This window comes from Cavia porcellus, unplaced genomic scaffold (genome assembly GCF_034190915.1).
Source record: "Cavia porcellus strain 051 isolate PalLab524CR breed Dunkin Hartley unplaced genomic scaffold, mCavPor4.1 scaffold_6, whole genome shotgun sequence".
Lineage (NCBI taxonomy): Eukaryota > Metazoa > Chordata > Mammalia > Rodentia > Caviidae > Cavia > Cavia porcellus.
Window position 1 is genome coordinate 65,856,855 of NW_026947489.1, and position 17,582 is coordinate 65,874,436.

At 44.0% G+C, this 17,582-nt stretch overlaps 3 protein-coding genes across 20 annotated transcripts in view; 2 read left to right on the top strand and 1 right to left on the bottom strand.

The window, feature by feature from the left end:
• The window catches only part of Myo19 (myosin XIX), a 49,165-nt gene extending 34,847 nt beyond the window's left edge, over positions 1 to 14,318 (bottom strand). For 4 of the 10 annotated variants that reach the window (XR_001201213.3, XR_010048162.1, XR_010048163.1 and 1 more), the window contains exons 1-2: positions 3,947 to 4,148; positions 1,634 to 1,765 (exon numbers count right to left, since the gene is read on the bottom strand). Coding sequence is in view for 6 of the 10 variants with exons in the window: in XM_063250909.1 (XP_063106979.1) it covers positions 1,634 to 1,645 (12 nt within the window). In the remaining 4 variants the exon portion in view is untranslated. Of the gene's footprint in view, positions 1 to 1,633; positions 1,766 to 3,153; positions 3,616 to 3,946; positions 4,149 to 14,133 lie in introns of those variants that run through there. The other 6 variants (XM_063250908.1, XM_003469457.5, XM_063250905.1 and 3 more) reach the window with 5 other exon arrangements.
• Pigw (phosphatidylinositol glycan anchor biosynthesis class W) lies at positions 4,198 to 7,832 on the top strand. 5 transcript variants are annotated; one of them, XM_013152107.3, is made up of 2 exons: positions 4,198 to 4,307; positions 5,685 to 7,832. In XM_013152107.3, exon 2 carries the CDS (start codon positions 5,694 to 5,696, stop codon positions 7,203 to 7,205), a length of 1,512 nt encoding a protein of 503 aa, XP_013007561.1. In that variant the 5' UTR covers positions 4,198 to 4,307; positions 5,685 to 5,693; the 3' UTR covers positions 7,206 to 7,832. The 5 variants fall into 5 exon arrangements, with proteins under 5 accessions (XP_013007561.1, XP_013007560.1, XP_013007562.1 ...); XM_013152106.3 differs by having other exon boundaries at positions 4,258 to 4,395; XM_013152108.2 differs by lacking the exon at positions 4,198 to 4,307 and adding an exon at positions 4,481 to 4,632.
• Positions 13,806 to 17,582, top strand: part of Ggnbp2 (gametogenetin binding protein 2) — a 34,972-nt gene continuing 31,195 nt past the window's right edge. For 4 of the 5 annotated variants that reach the window (XM_013152103.3, XM_013152104.3, XM_003469584.5 and 1 more), the window contains exons 1-2: positions 13,806 to 14,008; positions 14,516 to 14,699. In XM_013152103.3, the coding sequence (XP_013007557.1) occupies positions 14,607 to 14,699 (93 nt within the window). In that variant the 5' untranslated portion in view covers positions 13,806 to 14,008; positions 14,516 to 14,606. Of the gene's footprint in view, positions 14,009 to 14,515; positions 14,700 to 17,582 lie in introns of those variants that run through there. The other variant, XM_023564989.2, reaches the window with a different exon arrangement.

Below are 17,582 nucleotides of genomic sequence, written 5' to 3' on the forward strand. Positions count from 1 at the left end.
TTTATGCAAATGTCTGTGTATAAAACCATTTATAGCTGTAAAAGTTTTGAAAATTCTGTGTGTGGTGATACATGTCTGTAATTCTAGCACTCAGGAGGCTGAGGAAGGAGAATTGCCAGGAGTTTGAGGCCAGCCTGGATTATACAGGGAGTTCAAAGCCCGCCTGACCTATAAAGTGAGACCTTGTCTCAAAAAAAGAATTGGGGGCTGGGGATTTAGCTCAGTGGCATAAGCGCCTGCCTTGCAAGCAGGCAGTTGTGAGTTCGATCCCTGGTACCGATAAAAAAGAAAAAGACAAAAAAAAAAAAAAAAAAAAGAATTGAAAGCTACAGGGTCCAAATAGTAAACTGCTTATGCTAAGGTACATCTATTCAATGGAAGCAATTTATAAAAAAAGTATAACTTATATGTTCTTAAAATATATATTTTAGGAAAAAATTAAGACATTCTCTAAATTGGTTTTTTCTGAGTAATATGCTTATGCATAATTTTAATGTTGCTTTTGCTTATGCTCATTTTCCAAATTTCTAATAATAAATGTGATGTTGAGTAAGTCATTCAGCATCTCTAATCCTTATCTCCCTCTAGAATGGGACATGGCAGCACTGTCTAGTGTATAACACTACATACTCCTTATAGGAATGTTGTGTACATTAAACAAAATTATGTGTATTACTCTGAGTGTACTATATACACAGGGGTGTTGATAGAACAGTTACGGTAAATGTGACTACTTTTAGGAAGAAAAAAGTTTAAAAATACAAAAGTCTGTTTCTCTCCAACCTTCAAGCCCGTTTCTTCAACCAATGGTAGGAAGGTAAAGCAGCAGTATGTGTCATGAGGCCTTTGAGGTCAGCCAGCTCCACACCTGGCTGTTCGGCAGACCTGGGACTCCACTACGCTGTAAAACATGTACCTCAGCCTACAGGATTTGATGCCACATAGGTTAGGGGTGACAGCAGCCTTTTCAGAGAGGCAGAGGCCTGGAATAGAGACAGGTTTCAAGTACCCCATGATAATCCATTCATCAGAATCCTTCTGTAATTTCACATAAGTTGTCTTCGTCTACATTTTTGTAGAGACTGATCCCTTTGCCTGGACTGCTTATTATCCTTCTCCAGTTGACTAATTCCCTCTTATTCTTTTTTTTTTTTTAACACTTTTTTTTTTTATCGGTACCAGGGATCGAACTCACGACCACCTGCTTGTAAGGCAGGTGCTTATGCTGCTGAGTTAAATCTCCAGCCCCTATTCCTTCTTATTCTTTAAGCCTCAGTTTCCAAGAACACTCTTCTTGGATATCCTCAGCTTCTACTGTGCCTCGACTTTAGGCTGGTAGAGACATTGCTTAACACTCCCTCTCTATAAAGTCAACAGAGTGACCTATGGATTCCTTTACCTATCCCACCTTATCCCTCCCAAGGAAAAGAGCTAAAAACCACAACAGGAGAGATTAAAATGAGATCTCCAGAGCACTGAGGTGATTACCTAAAAGGAGAACAGAAGAAAGATCCCTTAAAGGTCTTTCTTGTCCTTCCAGGTAAGAGCAGCAGAAACTTCATTCAGGCACATGAAAGAAGGGAAGCTGCTTCAAGTGTCCAAGGGCCTGGGTTACATAATGCTCACATCTTACCTGATGGAGCATCCTGCTTCAGTGTAGTCAGCCAGGATTCTGTTTGCAGGCCCAAGGAGTGCTATCCACTTGATCACAGGACCATGGGCACAGTAAAGTGCTCAGGTCTAGAGGAGTCTCAGGCGAGTCATCCTAGACAGGAGACAAGGGCCACACACAGGTAAGGACTTCTCCAGGGTGATTCATTCATACTCCTCCCACTAAGCAGAACCAAAATGAAAACTAGGGCAGGCCTGGGCAAAGAGTGAGAGTCTGTCCTTTTCCCCAATAATTATGGAACTGGGGAAACTCTGATGAGAGCCTCCAGAGATCCCCTGGGCTACTTTACGAAGTTTTCCTTGCAGTAACACCTCTAGGTAGAGTGTAGTCGTGCATGCCTACAATCCTAGTATTCAGAAGGCTGAGGCAAGAAGATCCCCAACAGTTCCAGGTTACATAGCCTGGGCTACTTAGTGAGATCCTGTTTCAAAACAAAACAAAACACCCAGACAAAAAAAATCTCAGGGTCAGTTTTACTAATTTTAGGGTTAGGTGGGGCTGCAAATCTCTTGGGTCAATATGTTGTGGAGGCTAAAGACTAGGGAGACGAGAGCCTCATGCTCTATCGTCACCACTGGATGCAAATATCCTACTTCAGTATAGTCATGGGGATGGGGAGAAGAGGCTGGAGTCAACTCCCAATGTAACAGGAAGCTGTTGTATGAGACAGAAAACAGTTCAGCCATTCATTGAGTGTGTGACCTTGGGTAAGCCACATCACCTACCTCCAACTCACCTTGAAAATCCAATCGTTAAACATAGTTTACAAAGAGTGGTAGTTAAGGTCAATAAGGTCATGGTTCGGTTCAAAGTACCATACACAGCTGTGAATTGTGTTAACACTGCAACTACTGGTTGCTAATCCATGTGGGGATGCTAACTAGGTGGAGAATCCAGTGTCAACTTCAAGTAGATGAGATGGGGATGGGTCTGTCATTGATGGTGGGTGTGGCAAGGTGAGACAATACCAGACTTTGAAGGTTGTTGACCTTCAGACTTGGAAGACCCCATACCTCAACACCTCCCCCAGCAAACAGGGATGAGAATAGAGGCACACTTGTAATCCTAACATTAGACTTTTTAAGGCTCTTGATATATCTAGTCTTTTAAAGAAGCTAGGGATAAGAGACTTCCAAGAAAATTAGGAAAAGGGCAACTTAGGCAGAAAAATGTGTCAGAACTATATCTGACACAGTCACCGAGGACATTGATGCTATTCCATCCACATCCTAGAGACAACCACACAGAGGTCTAGAGAGACTCAATGGGAACAAATCTCCCTCAATCGGTGGTTTATCTAGAGACAAGTCCATTGGACGCCCAGTATGGGGGTAGAATTCAAAACGCATATCCTTTCACAGATCACAAAAGCTCATTACTTTTCTACATTTGCAAATGGAGACATAACATCCAGACTTCACCAGGGCTAAATGTCTCAAACGGGCTACTTTCTGTGAAAGCTTTGCCAATTTGGTTTTTACCATGAAGTATTAGCTCCAAGCTGGAGTCAAGTCAGAGCTGAGCGGTTCTCTCTAGTTTCCCATTTCCTGCTTCGTGTTCGCAGTTACCAAGACTTTATGAAGGGCTGGGGATTTACTTCAGCAGCATAAGTGCCTGTGCTTGCTAGCGCGCGGTTGTGAGGTCGATCCCCGGTCCCGATTAAAAAAAAAAAAAACAAGACTTTCTAAAAAGGGTGTGACAGTGGGCAGAAGAGAGTAATGAATATATGCAATACTGGGTCTAGGCATGTGGTAACCTGATCACCACCACCTCCTTCTCCTGGCGTCGGTTTTTTCTTGGCTTGGAGGGCACACTCGGGGGAGACGTAAGTAAGGGTGCTGTATACCCAGCAGGAACCGCCCCAGGTTCCTGGCGGGAATCGCGACTCCAGGTCTGGGCGACGTGCCCGCGGTGCCCAGGGCAGGATGCCGCTCCGGAAGCACCTGGCACAGAGAGGATGTCCTCTAGCAAGGTGGACACGACTCCGGCCAAGGGCAAGGTCTCCCTGATGCCTCCTAGGACAGCATCCTTCACCCTGGTCCCTGGATAGGGTCTGGAAAGGAGCCAGCGACCAGATACAGTCTGCCAGCTGAGACCCCTCCCACCCTTGGCCGCTCTCTGCCTGCGAGGTGGAAAGGTGAAGGGTGACTGTGAAAGGTCCTCGCTCTTGGGAAGAGCAAGGCTAGTTTCACGCGGGACAAGGGCGAGCCGAAACGGAAAAGAGGGAAAGGGCTACAGCGATTTAGGGAGGAAAGAGGAGGTAACCCCTTCTACCTTACAGCTGCGGGTCCAACTTCTCTTCCCTGCCCCTTACGGGCCGTGCAGGGCTCCGGATTTGGGCCGGGTGCCACTCGCCCCTCCCAAGCCCCAGCTGCAGAGCGTGCAGACCCCACGGACTGAAGGGCGGGCGAGGAGGAAGAGAGGCGGGGGCGAGCCGAGAGCCGCAAGGAGCCAGAGCAGGACCGGGTCTAACCCGTCTAGCCGCCGCTGGGCTAAGTGGCCGGGCCTGGCCGGCTCCTCCCCGGGGCGGGGCGCGCACACGCGGCGGGGCGCACGTGGCGGGCCCGGGACGCTGAGGTCTGGCTGGCTGGCTCCACCTGGGACAAGACGGGGACGCCTGGGTTGGAGGAAGGCAGTAAGACGGCCTCCAGCCTTCTGGGGCAGACGCGGGGGAAGTGTGTTTGCTGGGCGCCCGGGCGCTCCGAGGGTCGTGAGCTACTTGGGTGGGTCCTGAGCTGACGCGCCGGACTGTTACCCTGCAGGGCCTCGCAGCGGGACCCGGGGGCACCTTTTCTACCTCTCTCGGGGGCCGACCTATAGCCCCGAGCCGGTGGGGAAGGCGGGGCTCGGGGAGCGCGGCAACCGGGTCCCGGCGCGGAGAATCTGCCGGCCGGAAGAGCAGGCGGTCCCGCGTCCACCGGAAGCGCCGCTGGGGAGGCGGAAGCGCTGTTCCCGATGCGGTGGGTCCCCGGCCGAGGCGGGCGACTGCTTGGGAAAGGACTTTACAAGGCCAGCTGATTTTTGTCGGTTACTGTGAGGTATTGTTGCAGGGCCCGGGCCAGCTATAGTGCATGCATACAGTCATTTATTCAGTATATTTGGGCAATAAATGTTTTCTGCCAGTGTGCCACTTTTCAGACATTGGCTTGTGGCAGAGAGATGGCTTATAGTCTTTACAAAAGAATATATGACCATAAATAAGAGGAGCAACAGCCTGAGACTCAGGAGGGCTTGCCTTTTGTACTAGGGACAGTAGGTTCAGACAGGCTTTGAACACAACAGAAATCGAGATCCTCAAACTCTAAAGCATACTCAGAGTTTCTCCCAGTGTTTGAGCCTGTTTTTTTGCTTTTAACGGAGTTTTGGTATGTAATTCAGATAGACCTTGAACTGGCTAGCCCAAACTGGCCTTGAACAAGCAGCTGTCAATTGCCTCTGAGTGCTGGGATTGCAGGCCCACTTCCGGCTTCCAGTTTGACTTAAAGTCACTAGGAATAGCTACTGTACCATTTATGATATGGCCACCCAGTATTTATGATATGGCTACACACAATCCGTGCTGATAGTAGAAATTCCTGTGATGCCATTCTCAGGATTTTCATCCCAAATTTGCCTTGTAAGTCTACCATATATTGAGAATAAATCTTCCTAAATAAAGAGATAATTTCCGGGCTGGGAATTTAGCTCAGCGGCATAAGCGTCTGCCTTGCAAGTGTGTGGTCGTGAGTTCAATCCCTGGTACCGATAAAAATGAAAAAGACCAAAAATAAATAAATAGATAATTTCATACTCTTCCAATGATACGTCTATATCCTAATGCATCAGCTTCTTTACATAATCCTTGGAAGGGGAATTACAAGTCCTAGGTTCTCCCCTTGATTTGAAATGACTAGGGCCTAACCTGCTCTGAAGCCTAGAAAAAAGAGTAAAATCAAAGCCAGGTGTATATATATGCTATTTTTATCAGAGTGTTGTTTTCTGCAAATCCATTCCTTCGTTCTTGTTTTCACAGGAAGAAAACATGTCTCAAAAGCAGTTGAAAGAAGCTTTCATCAGTAACCTCAATGGAACTAGTGTGCTGGAAATCACCCAGGGCTTATGCTTACCTGCATTCTGTATCCTGTGCAGAGGGCTCCTGATCATTTCCTTACAGCACTTGAGTTCTTTTTCACATAACTGGAGAACTCGATTCTTCGTTGATTTTGTTGTCCTAGTCATTCCCCTTGTGACTGCTTTGACCATTTTATCTTCATTTATCTTCTTTGAGCTTCTCATTGTAATTATGTGCGGGGCAGGGCTGGTCTATCAAATATACCAAAGGAGAACTTGCTATGCTAGAGTGCCTGTCCAGAAAATCCTTGAAAAATTCTTGCAAGTCAGTCTGGAATCAGAATACAATCCAACCATCTCTAATTACCGTGTATCCAACAGTGTATTTGTCGCTATTGCCATTTTGGCTGTGGACTTCCCACTTTTCCCCAGAAGATTTGCTAAAACTGAGCTCTATGGGACCGGGGCAATGGATTTTGGAGTAGGAGGCTTGGTTTTTGGGAGTGCAATGGTTTGTCCAGAGATCAGAAGGAGAAAACATAGGGAGGGATTTGGATTTCATCTTTTAAAATCGTTGTACTCTGTTTGGCCATTAATCATCCTAGGACTAGGACGACTAATTACTATAAAATCCATAGAATATCAGGAACATTTAACTGAGTATGGAGTACACTGGAACTTTTTCTTCACATTAATTGTTGTAAAACTGGTAACAACAGTGCTTTTGATTGTGTTCCCCTTAAATAAATCCTGGATCGTGGCAATCAGCATTATTGTATTATACCAGCTAACCCTTGACTTAACCCCACTGAAGAGGTTCATTTTGTATGGCTCTGATGGCAGTGGCACAAGGGTTGGCTTATTAAATGCTAACCGAGAAGGAATAGCCTCTACTTTGGGATATGTGGCAATTCACATGGCTGGTGTGCAAACAGGATTGTATGTATTTAGGAACAGGATACATATCAAAGACTGGATAAAAGTAGCATGTTGTCTTCTACTAGTAAGTATTAGCCTCCTCACATCCCTCTACATAGTTCAAGTAAAGGTAGAAGCGGTATCTCGAAGAATGGCCAATTTAGCCTTTTGTATGTGGATAGTTGCTTCTAGCCTCATCTTTCTTAGTTGTTTATTACTGACTGATATAATTTTGAGTTTTGCCAAATTTCTGATTAAAGGGGCTCTAGTACCATGTTCTTGGAAACTTATCCAGTCACCTGGTACAAATAAAAAGCATTCTGATTTTCTAGTCCCCAAAGCTGAAAGAGAAGAACTCAGTCCTTGTTTAATCACAGCTCTAAACAGAAACCAGCTAATGTTTTTCTTGCTGTCAAATATAACAACTGGCCTGATCAACCTAATGGTAGATACATTACACAGCAGTACCTTGTGGGCATTATTTGTGCTTCATGTCTATATGTTTACCAACTGTTTAATTATATACATACTTTATTTACAAGGTAAAACTGTGAAGTTTTGGTGATTAATAAGGGTAGGGCATACTTTGAGCAACATATTAATGGGGAAGAATAAATGTGACAAAAAGAGACTTTCAGAAACAAAGTCTTTACATACTGTTGTAACACTGAAATTCCAGCCAGGCATGGTGGCACATGCCTATAATCCCAGCACTTAGGAGGCTAAGGCAGGAGGATCACTGAGAGTTCAAGGCCTGCATGTCTTAGATAGCGAGAGGGTATCTAAAACACAAAAAATCTGAAGTTCCAGTCCTCTAATAGCAATGATGTCTGTCTCTTTTCTTTTTTTCCTTCTTTCTCTTTCTTTGAAGTAGGAGGGGTCTTGTAAGTTTGCCCAGGTAGGTCATCTTGCCTCAGCTTCCTGAGCATTGGGAATTACAGCCATGTGTCACTGGACCTGCCTGCTTATTTTAATGTTTCTCAGCATTACACACAATCAACAGAAAGTAAATTAAAGCCTTGTAACTTGTAAAGCTTTGTTAATTGCCAGTATTTTAAGGGATACTTCAGAGTTTTGACACTGGATTATGGGAAAGTTGGGATTTTTACTATCTTAACATCACCTTATGTCATTTTGTATTTCTTGTTGTATTTTATAATGTTTACATTAAATGGAATGTTACATGAAGACATTTCAGTGTGAATTGCAGATTGTCAATACTTGTTTACTTATTTTTTTGGTACCGGGAATCAAACTCCTGACCTTACACATACCATGTAGGTGCTTGTTCTGCTGAGCTAAATCCCTGATCCAGCAACTTTAGTCTTCATAAAGCCTAGGAAAAAGTACCAAGTATTTAAATCAAATACTTAGGGGATTTAACTCTGGCATAAGCACCTGCCTTGCAAGCAGGCGGTCGTGAGTTCGATCCCTGGTACCGATAATAAAAAAAAAAAATCCCTACCTAAAATCAAATACTGAAGAATTAAAAAAACAGCTGGGGATTTAGCTCAGAGGCATAAGCGCCTGCTTGGCAAGTGTGAAGTTGTGGGTTTAAGCACCAGTACCAAAAATAAATAAATAGAGAAAACAGTTAATGTTCCCAATAGACTGAATTGTATAGTATCACTTTGAAAAATTTATTTTAGTCTACTAAGGATATAATGACAAGCAAAGCACAAATTTCCTGAGATGTTGGAGTTTGCAATCTAGTGGGAAAGACATGTTAAGTAAACATTACAAATTGTTGTTGAGTCAGGAAAAAAAGTATAGGTTGCATAGTATCAAAGATTTAGCTGCGCATAGGGGCTGGGGATTTAGCTCAGCGGCATAAGCACCTGCCTTGCAAGCAGGCAGTCGTCAGTTCGATCCCTGGTACTGGTAAAAAGGAAAAAGACAAAAAAAAAAAAAAAAAAGATTTAGCTGGGCATGGTGGTGTATGCCTGTAATCCCAGCAACCAACAGGCTGAGGCAGGAGAATTGCTGGGAGTTCAAGGGCAACCTGAACTGCAAAGCAAAACCCTGTCTCAAAAAGACAAAAACAATAAAAACACCACTGATTTAGTAAGGAATTACGTTTTCTCCACAGATTTTTTTTTTTTTTTTTTTTTTGTCTTTTTCCTTTTTATCGGTACCGGGGATTGAACTCACGAGCGCCTGCTTGCAAGGCAAGTGCTTATGCCGCTGAGCTAAACCCCCAGCCCGATTTTTTTTTTTTTTGAGCCAAAGATAAGGAATGGGATGAATGGCAGGTGTATAACCAAGTATTCTAGGTAGAAAAGAATCCCTCAGCAAAATCCTAAACTAGGAGGGAATTTAGCATATCTTAGAATTGAAAGAAGGGTGGAACTCAGAAAAAGGGAGTGAAAGCAGATCAGGAATGACTTCTTTTCCATGTTAAAGAATCGGTGGGAATAATGAAAATTGTCAAGTACATAGTCTAATAAAACTATGGGTACAGTAAGGTGCTGGTGTAGTACTCGAGAATGAACAGAGCTAAATTCTCAGCCCTTGTTTTCTGTGATAGATTCTTCATTACAGGTTCAGGATGGCCTCAAATTCAGAGCAGTCCTCTTGCTTCAGCCTCCCAAGTGCTGGGATTACGGGTATGCCAACCTTATCAAGCAAGATGGGGTCTTGAAAAGTAGCTAAATTGCTGACTGAGGCTGAATGTGGGATCCTCCTTGCCTTAGCCTCCCTAAGTGATGGGATGAAGGTGTGTGCTGCCACATCTGGCTTATGTTTTTTCTTTTTTCTTTTTTACTGGGAATTGAACTCACAACCTTGCATGTTGCCAGTCAGGCACTTGTGCAGCTATACTATATCCTTGCCCAACATCTGGTTTATGTTAAGTTTGATGTCCTACCAAGAACTGGAGTCACTCCAAGCTGACTTTTGAACCTGCTATTCACATGCTGGCATACATCTGTAATCTCAGCTATCCAAAAGGATCAAAAGTTTTAGGCCAGCCTGGGCAATTAAGTGAGACACTGTGTCAAAATTTAAAAATGGGCCGAGAATGTAGCTGTAGTGGTAGAGCACTTATGTAGCATGCACGAGTCCATGTGTTTGATACCCAACACTGGGGAAAGGAAGGAAAATCACAATTTTGAGCCCAACCTGGGCAATATAGTGATTCAGCAAGAATCTCAAAAGGCTTGGGTGTATAGCTCAGTGCAAGGAGCCTTGGTTTAATCCTTAATATTGTAAAGATAAATAAAAATAATCCCCATAAAAACTTTCAATTTCTAACCAGCCTGGGCTATATCGAGACCCTGTCTCAAAAAGACAAAAAAAAAAAAAATTCCAATTTCTAGTTCCAAATTTCAGTGTATCATTGAAGTGGACGAAAATAAAATTAAAATTTGACTTTAGTTCTGTTTTCAAGTAGAAGTCTGATTATTATAGAAATAGCTAGGGGTCAGAATGTTTAATTTGATGTTTGGTAAGCAATATGTATAGAGCAGGAAGAGCCTCTATTAAATTGTACATTGTTTTAATGAGTTCCCTCCAAGCTAACTTAAAATTTGTTGTTTGGGGGCTGGGGCTTTAGCTCAGTGGCATAAGCGCCTGCCTTGCAAGCAGGCAGTCATGAGTTCAATCCCCAGTACCGATAAAAAGACAAAAAAAAAAAAAAATTGTTGTTTGTAGTGCCAGGGATTGGACCCAGGGACTTGTCCATGCTAGGAAATTGTCTAGCATAAGCTATACTCTCTAGTCCCCAAATTTATTTGGTTTTTTTGAGGCAGGGTCTTGATAGGAAGCCCAGCTGGCCTGAAACTCTCACTCCTGCGTTAGCCTTCTGAGTGCTGGATTATAGGTGTATGCCACCATATCCAGATTTAAACTTTATTTTAATATAAATGTTAGTTGTTGGGGCTGGGGATTTAGCTCAGCAGCATAAGTACCTGCCTTGCAAGCGGGTGGTCATGAGTTCGATCCCCAGTACCGATAAAAATGAAAAAGACAAAAAAAAAAAATTAGTTAAGTGTGACGTTATACTTAATTTGTTAAGTTGGTGGCATATTACTTTATATTTGTAAACTATAATCAATTACATTGGAAGTTTATTACTAAAAGAATTCCCCCTACCACCACGTCGGGGACTAGCTCAGTGGCGTAAACACCTGCTTGGCTAATGGGAAGTTGTGAGTTTGATCCTCCTCACCCAAAATCAGTATGTGGAAGCTATATAGCAATGAAAAAGTTTTTTCAGCACTGGGGAATTAACTCAGGGCCTTTACACTGAGCTACATTCTCAGTCTTTAAAAATAAAACAACAAAAACCTTTTTTTTGAGGCAGGGTCTTACCATGCAAGCTAGCCTTGAACTTTCTTGTGTAGCCCAAACTGACCTGGAATTTTCAGCTATCCTCCTGCCTCAGCCTCCCGAGTACTGGGTGTGCACCACCAAGGCCAGCAAAAAAGAAAAAAAAATAATTTTTTTTGATACTGGGGATTGAACTTGACAGGAAAGTGCTTGTGCTGCTGATTTAAATCCCTAGCCCCTCCTCCAAATTTTTTAAAACAGGTTTTGCTAAATTGCCCAAGCTAGGCTCAAATTTATAATCTTCCTCTTTCAGCAGGGATTGGGGCTACAAGGATTACTGGGTTGTGCCTTCATGCTAGGAGCTATCTTTTAATTTGTGGATATTATTTTTCCTTGTAAAATATCTGAGGAAAATATATTTCTATTTTTAACAGGTAAAATAGAAACTTTCAAAAGCAAGAAACTGTCTAGCTGTCTGTATCAGAGAATTTGTAGATTGTGTGTGTGTGTGTGTATATATATATATATATATATATATTTTTTTTTTTTTTTTTTTTTTTTTTTACTTTTTGTGACACTTCTCCCTATGCAGTTCGGGCTGGCCTTTGACCACTTTGCAACCCAGGCCGATCTCTAACTTGCAGCTATCTTCCTGCCTTAGTCTCCCAAGAGCTGGGATTACAAGCATGCCCCATACCACTCCTGGCTTAGTGTTATATTTAAATAACATTGTCATTTTGGGTTTTTTTGGTACCAGGAATCATACTCAGGGTCTTGTGCTTGCCAGGCAGGCACTGTGCCACTGAGCTGTATCCCTAGCCTTGATTTTTATGTTAAACAACAAAGTTATAGTTTAATCAAATATCCTTTTCCTAAGGCTGGGGATTTAGCTCAGCAGACAAGCGCCTGCCTGGGCAAGCTCAAGGTCATGAGTTCGGTCCCTGGTACCAAAAAAATAAAACAAAATCATTTTCTGTGCAGCTGTTCTTTACTAGTAGTCAGTGTAAGTTCAGTGAGTAACTAAAATAGCAACTATGAATTAAGCTTGTTACTCTCAATGTGCTTTCTTTACCAAACTGATCCAAATGAAGTTTGAAAGACAAAGTACATACACTGATGTACCTATAGACACATTTCTAGACTCTTTTGTTTTTGTTTTGTTTTGTGGTACTCGGACTCAAACTCACAACCTTATACTTGTCAAGCAGGTGCTTAAGCCACTGAGCTAAGTCCCTGGCTCCATGTTTCTAAACTTTAAAAGCCACAGTATTCTTGAGTGTTTCATAATGGAAGATTCTTTTTTTTTTGGTACTGGGGATTGAACTCGCGACCTTGAGTTTGCACTTACACCACTGAGCTAAATCCCCAACCCATTTTTTTTTTTTTTTTTTGTCTTTTTGAGTAAGGGTCTTGCTATGCAGTTCAGGCTGGCTTTGAGCTCACTTTGTAGCTCAGGCTGATCTCAAACTTGCAAGATCCTCCTGCCTCAAACTCCTGAGTGCTGGGATTACAGGTGTGAGCCACTATGCCTGCCTACAAAATTCTTTATATCCAAATTTTGACTGTGACCTGTAACCCTGTCATAAGTTGCACATACATCCTATATGCCTATGGAATTTAATGATTATATGGTTCTGTGATTTCTTAATATGAAAAGATAAAACACTAGATACTTACACCCTGGAATTATACAATGGTTTTCCCAGCTTATTATGTCACTTACCCTAGCAGTGACCACACAATGCCGTAAGTCAGCATGGCTAAGGATGCACTATGGAGTTTATGTTATGAATTTCTAAGACTTCATATGATGTTCAAAATACTTTTCTATTTATTTATTTATTTTTGTCTTTTTCCTTTTTATCAGTACCGGGGATCGAAATCACGACTGCCTGCTTGCAAGGCAGGTGCTTATGCCACTGAGCTAAATCCCCAGCCCCTCAAAATACTTTTTAAAGGTCAGTAACAAAACTTTAGCCTATTCTACCAAGAAATACAGAGATGTTCTTAGGATTGGTCAGTTATAAGAGCAGTAAATTTATTTATCCTTAAGCTCATCAAGACCTTCGCAGGCAAAATACATCCCAACAACTGTTCTGGCCTTTCAACTAGTCTTTAAAAAAGTCGTCAAGGTAGGATCTGAGTGCACAGAGTGGGCCATGTGCAGGAACTGTCTATATATAGCAGCTCAGCTTCTGAAAGCTGGTCAGAGGAGAGGGCCTTGGCCACTTCCAGTACTCTGGCTACCAGCAGTACTTTGCTTAAGGGAGTCCCTAAGTTAATATTAACTCAGCCTAAATTTAAGCTCCTTCGGCAAGGACGCATACACAAACCACCACTCAGTGTTCCGTTTGCCTCTAGCCCAACAAAACCAAAAGCCTGTTAGCAAGAGCAGCTCCCACCCTCTCCAATGCGCAGAGGCAGATAACGAATCAGTCTTTTCCTTCTCGAGTCTATCCCATAGGGGAAGCGGTGTCAAGTGCCTGAAAACCAAGGCCAGAGTTTGTCTCTCGCCCCCATTTGGTCCTTTTCCTCACTGACCTTGGGAGCCTTAGCTCCTCACCATGTACCCAGGTCCACCCTGGGCCGGGATCCTGAGTTAACTCGGCTCACTTCATCCCTCGACTCTCCGGAAAACTGTTCTCAGCCCCGCGTGGAGGGTTGAGGTGTAAGCCCACTTCCTATTAGTCCTATTCCGAGTTTGAGGGCCTAAACTCGAAAGAGCACGGATGACAGCGGCGCAGTAGCCGGCGCAGCACCTCTCCAACCCTCCATGCAGACTTCAAAAGCTAGGACGCCAGAGCCGCGGCCCGCAGTCTCGCGAGAAGAGGCGGGGACCCCGCCCGGAGCGCTCGACCCCTCCCTGCCCCACCCTCCCCACGTCCCCCGCCTTCCCTCCCCCACTCCCCGTGGCGCGAGCGGCTGACCGAGCCTGGAGAGGAAACGGCAGTCGCAGCCGCGCTCCTGCCCAGGCCGGCCCCTGTCCAGGTCGGCCTTGACGCGGGCCTCGTCAGCCAGTAACGGGGAGTAGAGGTGGGGGCCAGGGAGGCGACCGCCAAAGCGGTGAAGGTCAGAACCGGGAGCCCTCCAGCGACCAGGGTGAGGACCGGATCAGAGCCTGCCCCCTTCCCGGACTCCGCAGAGCTGAGGCGGGGTCGATCCCTCCCAGGGGCGGGGTCGCGGTGGGCAGCTGCAGCCTAGGAGACCCGCTGGGCGGGGCGCACCGGGAAGGAGAGTAGGGGTCAGCTGCGCGATGAGGGCACCTCGGCAGCAGGAAGCGGGGAGTGGGTTGTGGAGCGGAGATCCGGGGTGGGATCGTGGAGCCGGGACTTCGGTGACGGGCGGGGAAGCCCCGGGTCGACGGGTCCTTTCTACCTCGCCTTTGGACCCTGACTGGAGGGGCGGCGGGCGGGGGCAGGGAGGGAGAGCGGCGCGAGGGGGCGGGTCCCGGCGCTGCTCGGCGCTGATTGGCTGAGCGCGTGTGGAATCGGGTGATGGGAAACGCTGCGCGGTTCTCCCGTCCCCTCCTGCTCTGCTCCCCCCTCCCCGTGGCGAATGTGCTGCGCGGCGGCGGGTGCTTACGTTCGCGGGGTTTGGCTGTTGCAGGCAGGAGCTGGGAAGAGGCGGCAGCGGCTGGAGTAGCAGCGGCGGCAGCTGGGAGGAGGTGGTGACGGTGGCAACGGCAGCGTCGGGGACGATGGCGCGACTGGTGGCAGTGTGCAGGGACGGGGAGGAGGAGTTCCCCTTCGAGAGAAGGCAGATTCCCCTCTACATAGACGACACACTCACGGTGAGCGGGCCGGGCCGGGCTGGGCCCGCTGCTCCCCTGGCAGCTGTTTCCCCTCCTTCCCCTCCCCCAGGCCGAGCGCTGCGCACTGGAGAAAGAGTGTGTTGCAACTCCTAGGCGAGGCCTTCTCTCCGGCAGGCCCCACAAACTCGCCTTTGCAGTAAATCTCTCTCTGTACCCTTTGCCGTCCCGAAGGCCAGCGCTGCTAACGCCTTTTGAGCCCTTCTGCCCAGATTTTCCTTCCTGTTGAACCCTCTTCCTATACCCTTTCCCTTTAGGAGTCTGCTTTTGCCAAAGCACGCGCCTTGGAGAAGGGTTGAAGGATCTTAGGGTTTGGGGCCTATCCCTTACAGAAACCTCCTACCCTCGGGGAGGCTTAATTATCTGGAAATGTCGCAGCTGCATTGCTACCTGTGTATTTTCTGTTTTAATGCCATACCTCTCACTACATAAGCATAATTACTGAGGGCAGGGTGACATGCTCTTGCACAGTAAAGATTACATTAAAATGATTCGGTTTCGTTGTAAGTAGTCTCATGTTGTCTAGCACATTAAAACTCTTGAAATGATTGTGTTGCTAGGCCATGACTCTTCAAAATGGGCTTTCTTCACATTATTCTTTAGTTTACAGGTTGCCCTTTTTTTGGGAAACGAAATTGTTGAATGTGTAAGAGTAGTAAAAAAAGTGGACTGCTTGTCTTAGTGTAAAGACCCAATCCTGGGTAGTTTTTTTTTTTTTTTCCTTAAGATTTGGTGGTATAGCATTGCTGACCCTCTGCTCTGTAATTGCTGTACTATTTCCCCTAAAAGGAAATAGCAGAAATTTGAATTGAACCTGAACAGGAAATGTGTGCAGTTGCTTGTCACTATTTCTTAAGAAATTAAATGAACCTTAATGTCTTTCGAAATCTACATTTTGATGATACTGATACTGTGGGTTATGCATTTGCCTATTTTGATAAGATGTATGTGTCTCTTCATCTGAGCATCTTTGACTTTTTTTGCTATTCAAGGACAGTGTATCAATTTTCTTTCTTTTTTTTTTTTTTTGCAAATACCTATTGAAGGCTTTCACATTTTATATAAAATGCAAGTCATTGTAGAGATGCCAGTCTGTGCTTTTCTTTTTGCTAGTCTCAATTAAGATTTGATTGAGCTGCAGTACTTTCAAAGGATTAAAAGAGCTGTTGAATAACTCAATTTGTTAGAACTTTTTAAGTGAAAGCATCTCTATCCCTCCCCCGCCCCCATTGAAAAAGACAAACAGATTTTTAGAAATTCTTTGTGGTCATGATTTTGGTAAATTTAAAATTTTTGCATTAGAAGTGTAATGGACTTGTATTTTTATTTAATTTTGTGTGGTGTTTCTCTTTTGTTCTTTTTTTTTTTTTTTTTTTTTTTTTTTAAAGATGGGGTGCTCGAAGTTGTCAGGCCGGTCTTCAACTTGGCTTAAGCAGTTCTCTCCACTAGTCCACTGGTCTGCAGGAATATACTATGATTTTTACCTCTGCACTTGTATTTTATTTATTTTTGTTTTTTTGAGATAGGATTTCACTGTGTAGTTCAGGCTGGCCTTGAACTCACTGTGTGGCCCAGATTGGCCCAGAACTTGCAGGGATCCCTTCCCAAGTGCTAGGATTACAGGTGTGCATCACTACACCTTGCTTCCCCTAATATTTTAAATAGATTAAAGAAACAAAAGCCTAACACTCTGATAAAATAAAACCTTTCTCAATGTGAAAACCCTTGGTAAGAGCTTATTCTATCTCCCTCCAACATAAGCACTTCTAGGGCACTTGTTTTACATTGTCCTGGGAGGTTGAGTTTTGCTTTTATTGTTTTATGAACTTGTGACCAAGGCAAGTAAAATTAAAGATTTCATAAATATCTCAAAATGCCATTTTATTTAGAAAAAGGTGCAACATTTCTTTGCTTTTGGAATGGGTTTTTGTCACTAAGGATTGAATGAGACATTTTATTTTTACTTTGTCTTGGAAATTTCTGCACAGTCTATTCAGTGCTGTTAGTGAATGAATGTTTGTAAAATCCCTGTCAAGGGTGCACCATATTTAAATAAATTTCTCTCAGGACTTTTCTGTCCAATCCCACTTAAAGGAGAATGCAGAGCCAAGCTCCTATTGGGAGATTAGAGGGAAGATGAAGATGCTTGAAGTTTATGCTCTATTCTGGTCCATTGATAGTTTGATGCCAGTGTATTCCCAAAGTTAGTATTTGGTTTGATCTTTGTACTTAGGGTCTAGAGGCAACAAGCTGAGGAAACCTAGTGTGACCTTTCAAATACAATAGTCTTAGGATTTTGTTAGTAGCCAGGTGTTAGTCTAGTTACAATGTTTAATAGTATACAGACAGTTACAAATGTTATTTTAGTAAGATACTCTAGCCTTTGGTAAAATGCTGAAAACTGGCGATTTTGAAATTAGGTTTATATAATGAAATTAAGTTTGTATGTGAAGAAGCAGCCTGTTTTATGTTACATGTTATATTCGCATTTAAAAGAGTACTATAGTAGTTTAGTGGTTATAAACACTTGTGTACAATGCTGAAATTAGAGAAAAATCCCAAATAAGTAAACTGGTAGACTGTTTAGGAAAGTGTTAAGCCATGTGGTCAAATGCTGTTCTGTGTTAATAGGTTATGAAATAGCTGATAGAATACAGGTATTATGTTAGAGATGTTTGAAGAATTGCAATTTTTTTTTGTCTTTTTATCGCTACCAGGGATCAAACTCACGACTGCCTGCTTGGAAGGCAGGCGCTTATGCCACTGAGCTAAATCCCCAGCCCCAAGAATTGCAATTTTTAAGGAAATAGTCTTAAAAATGTTGACCCATAATATATACTCCTTTTTTTTTTGTCTTTTTTTCCT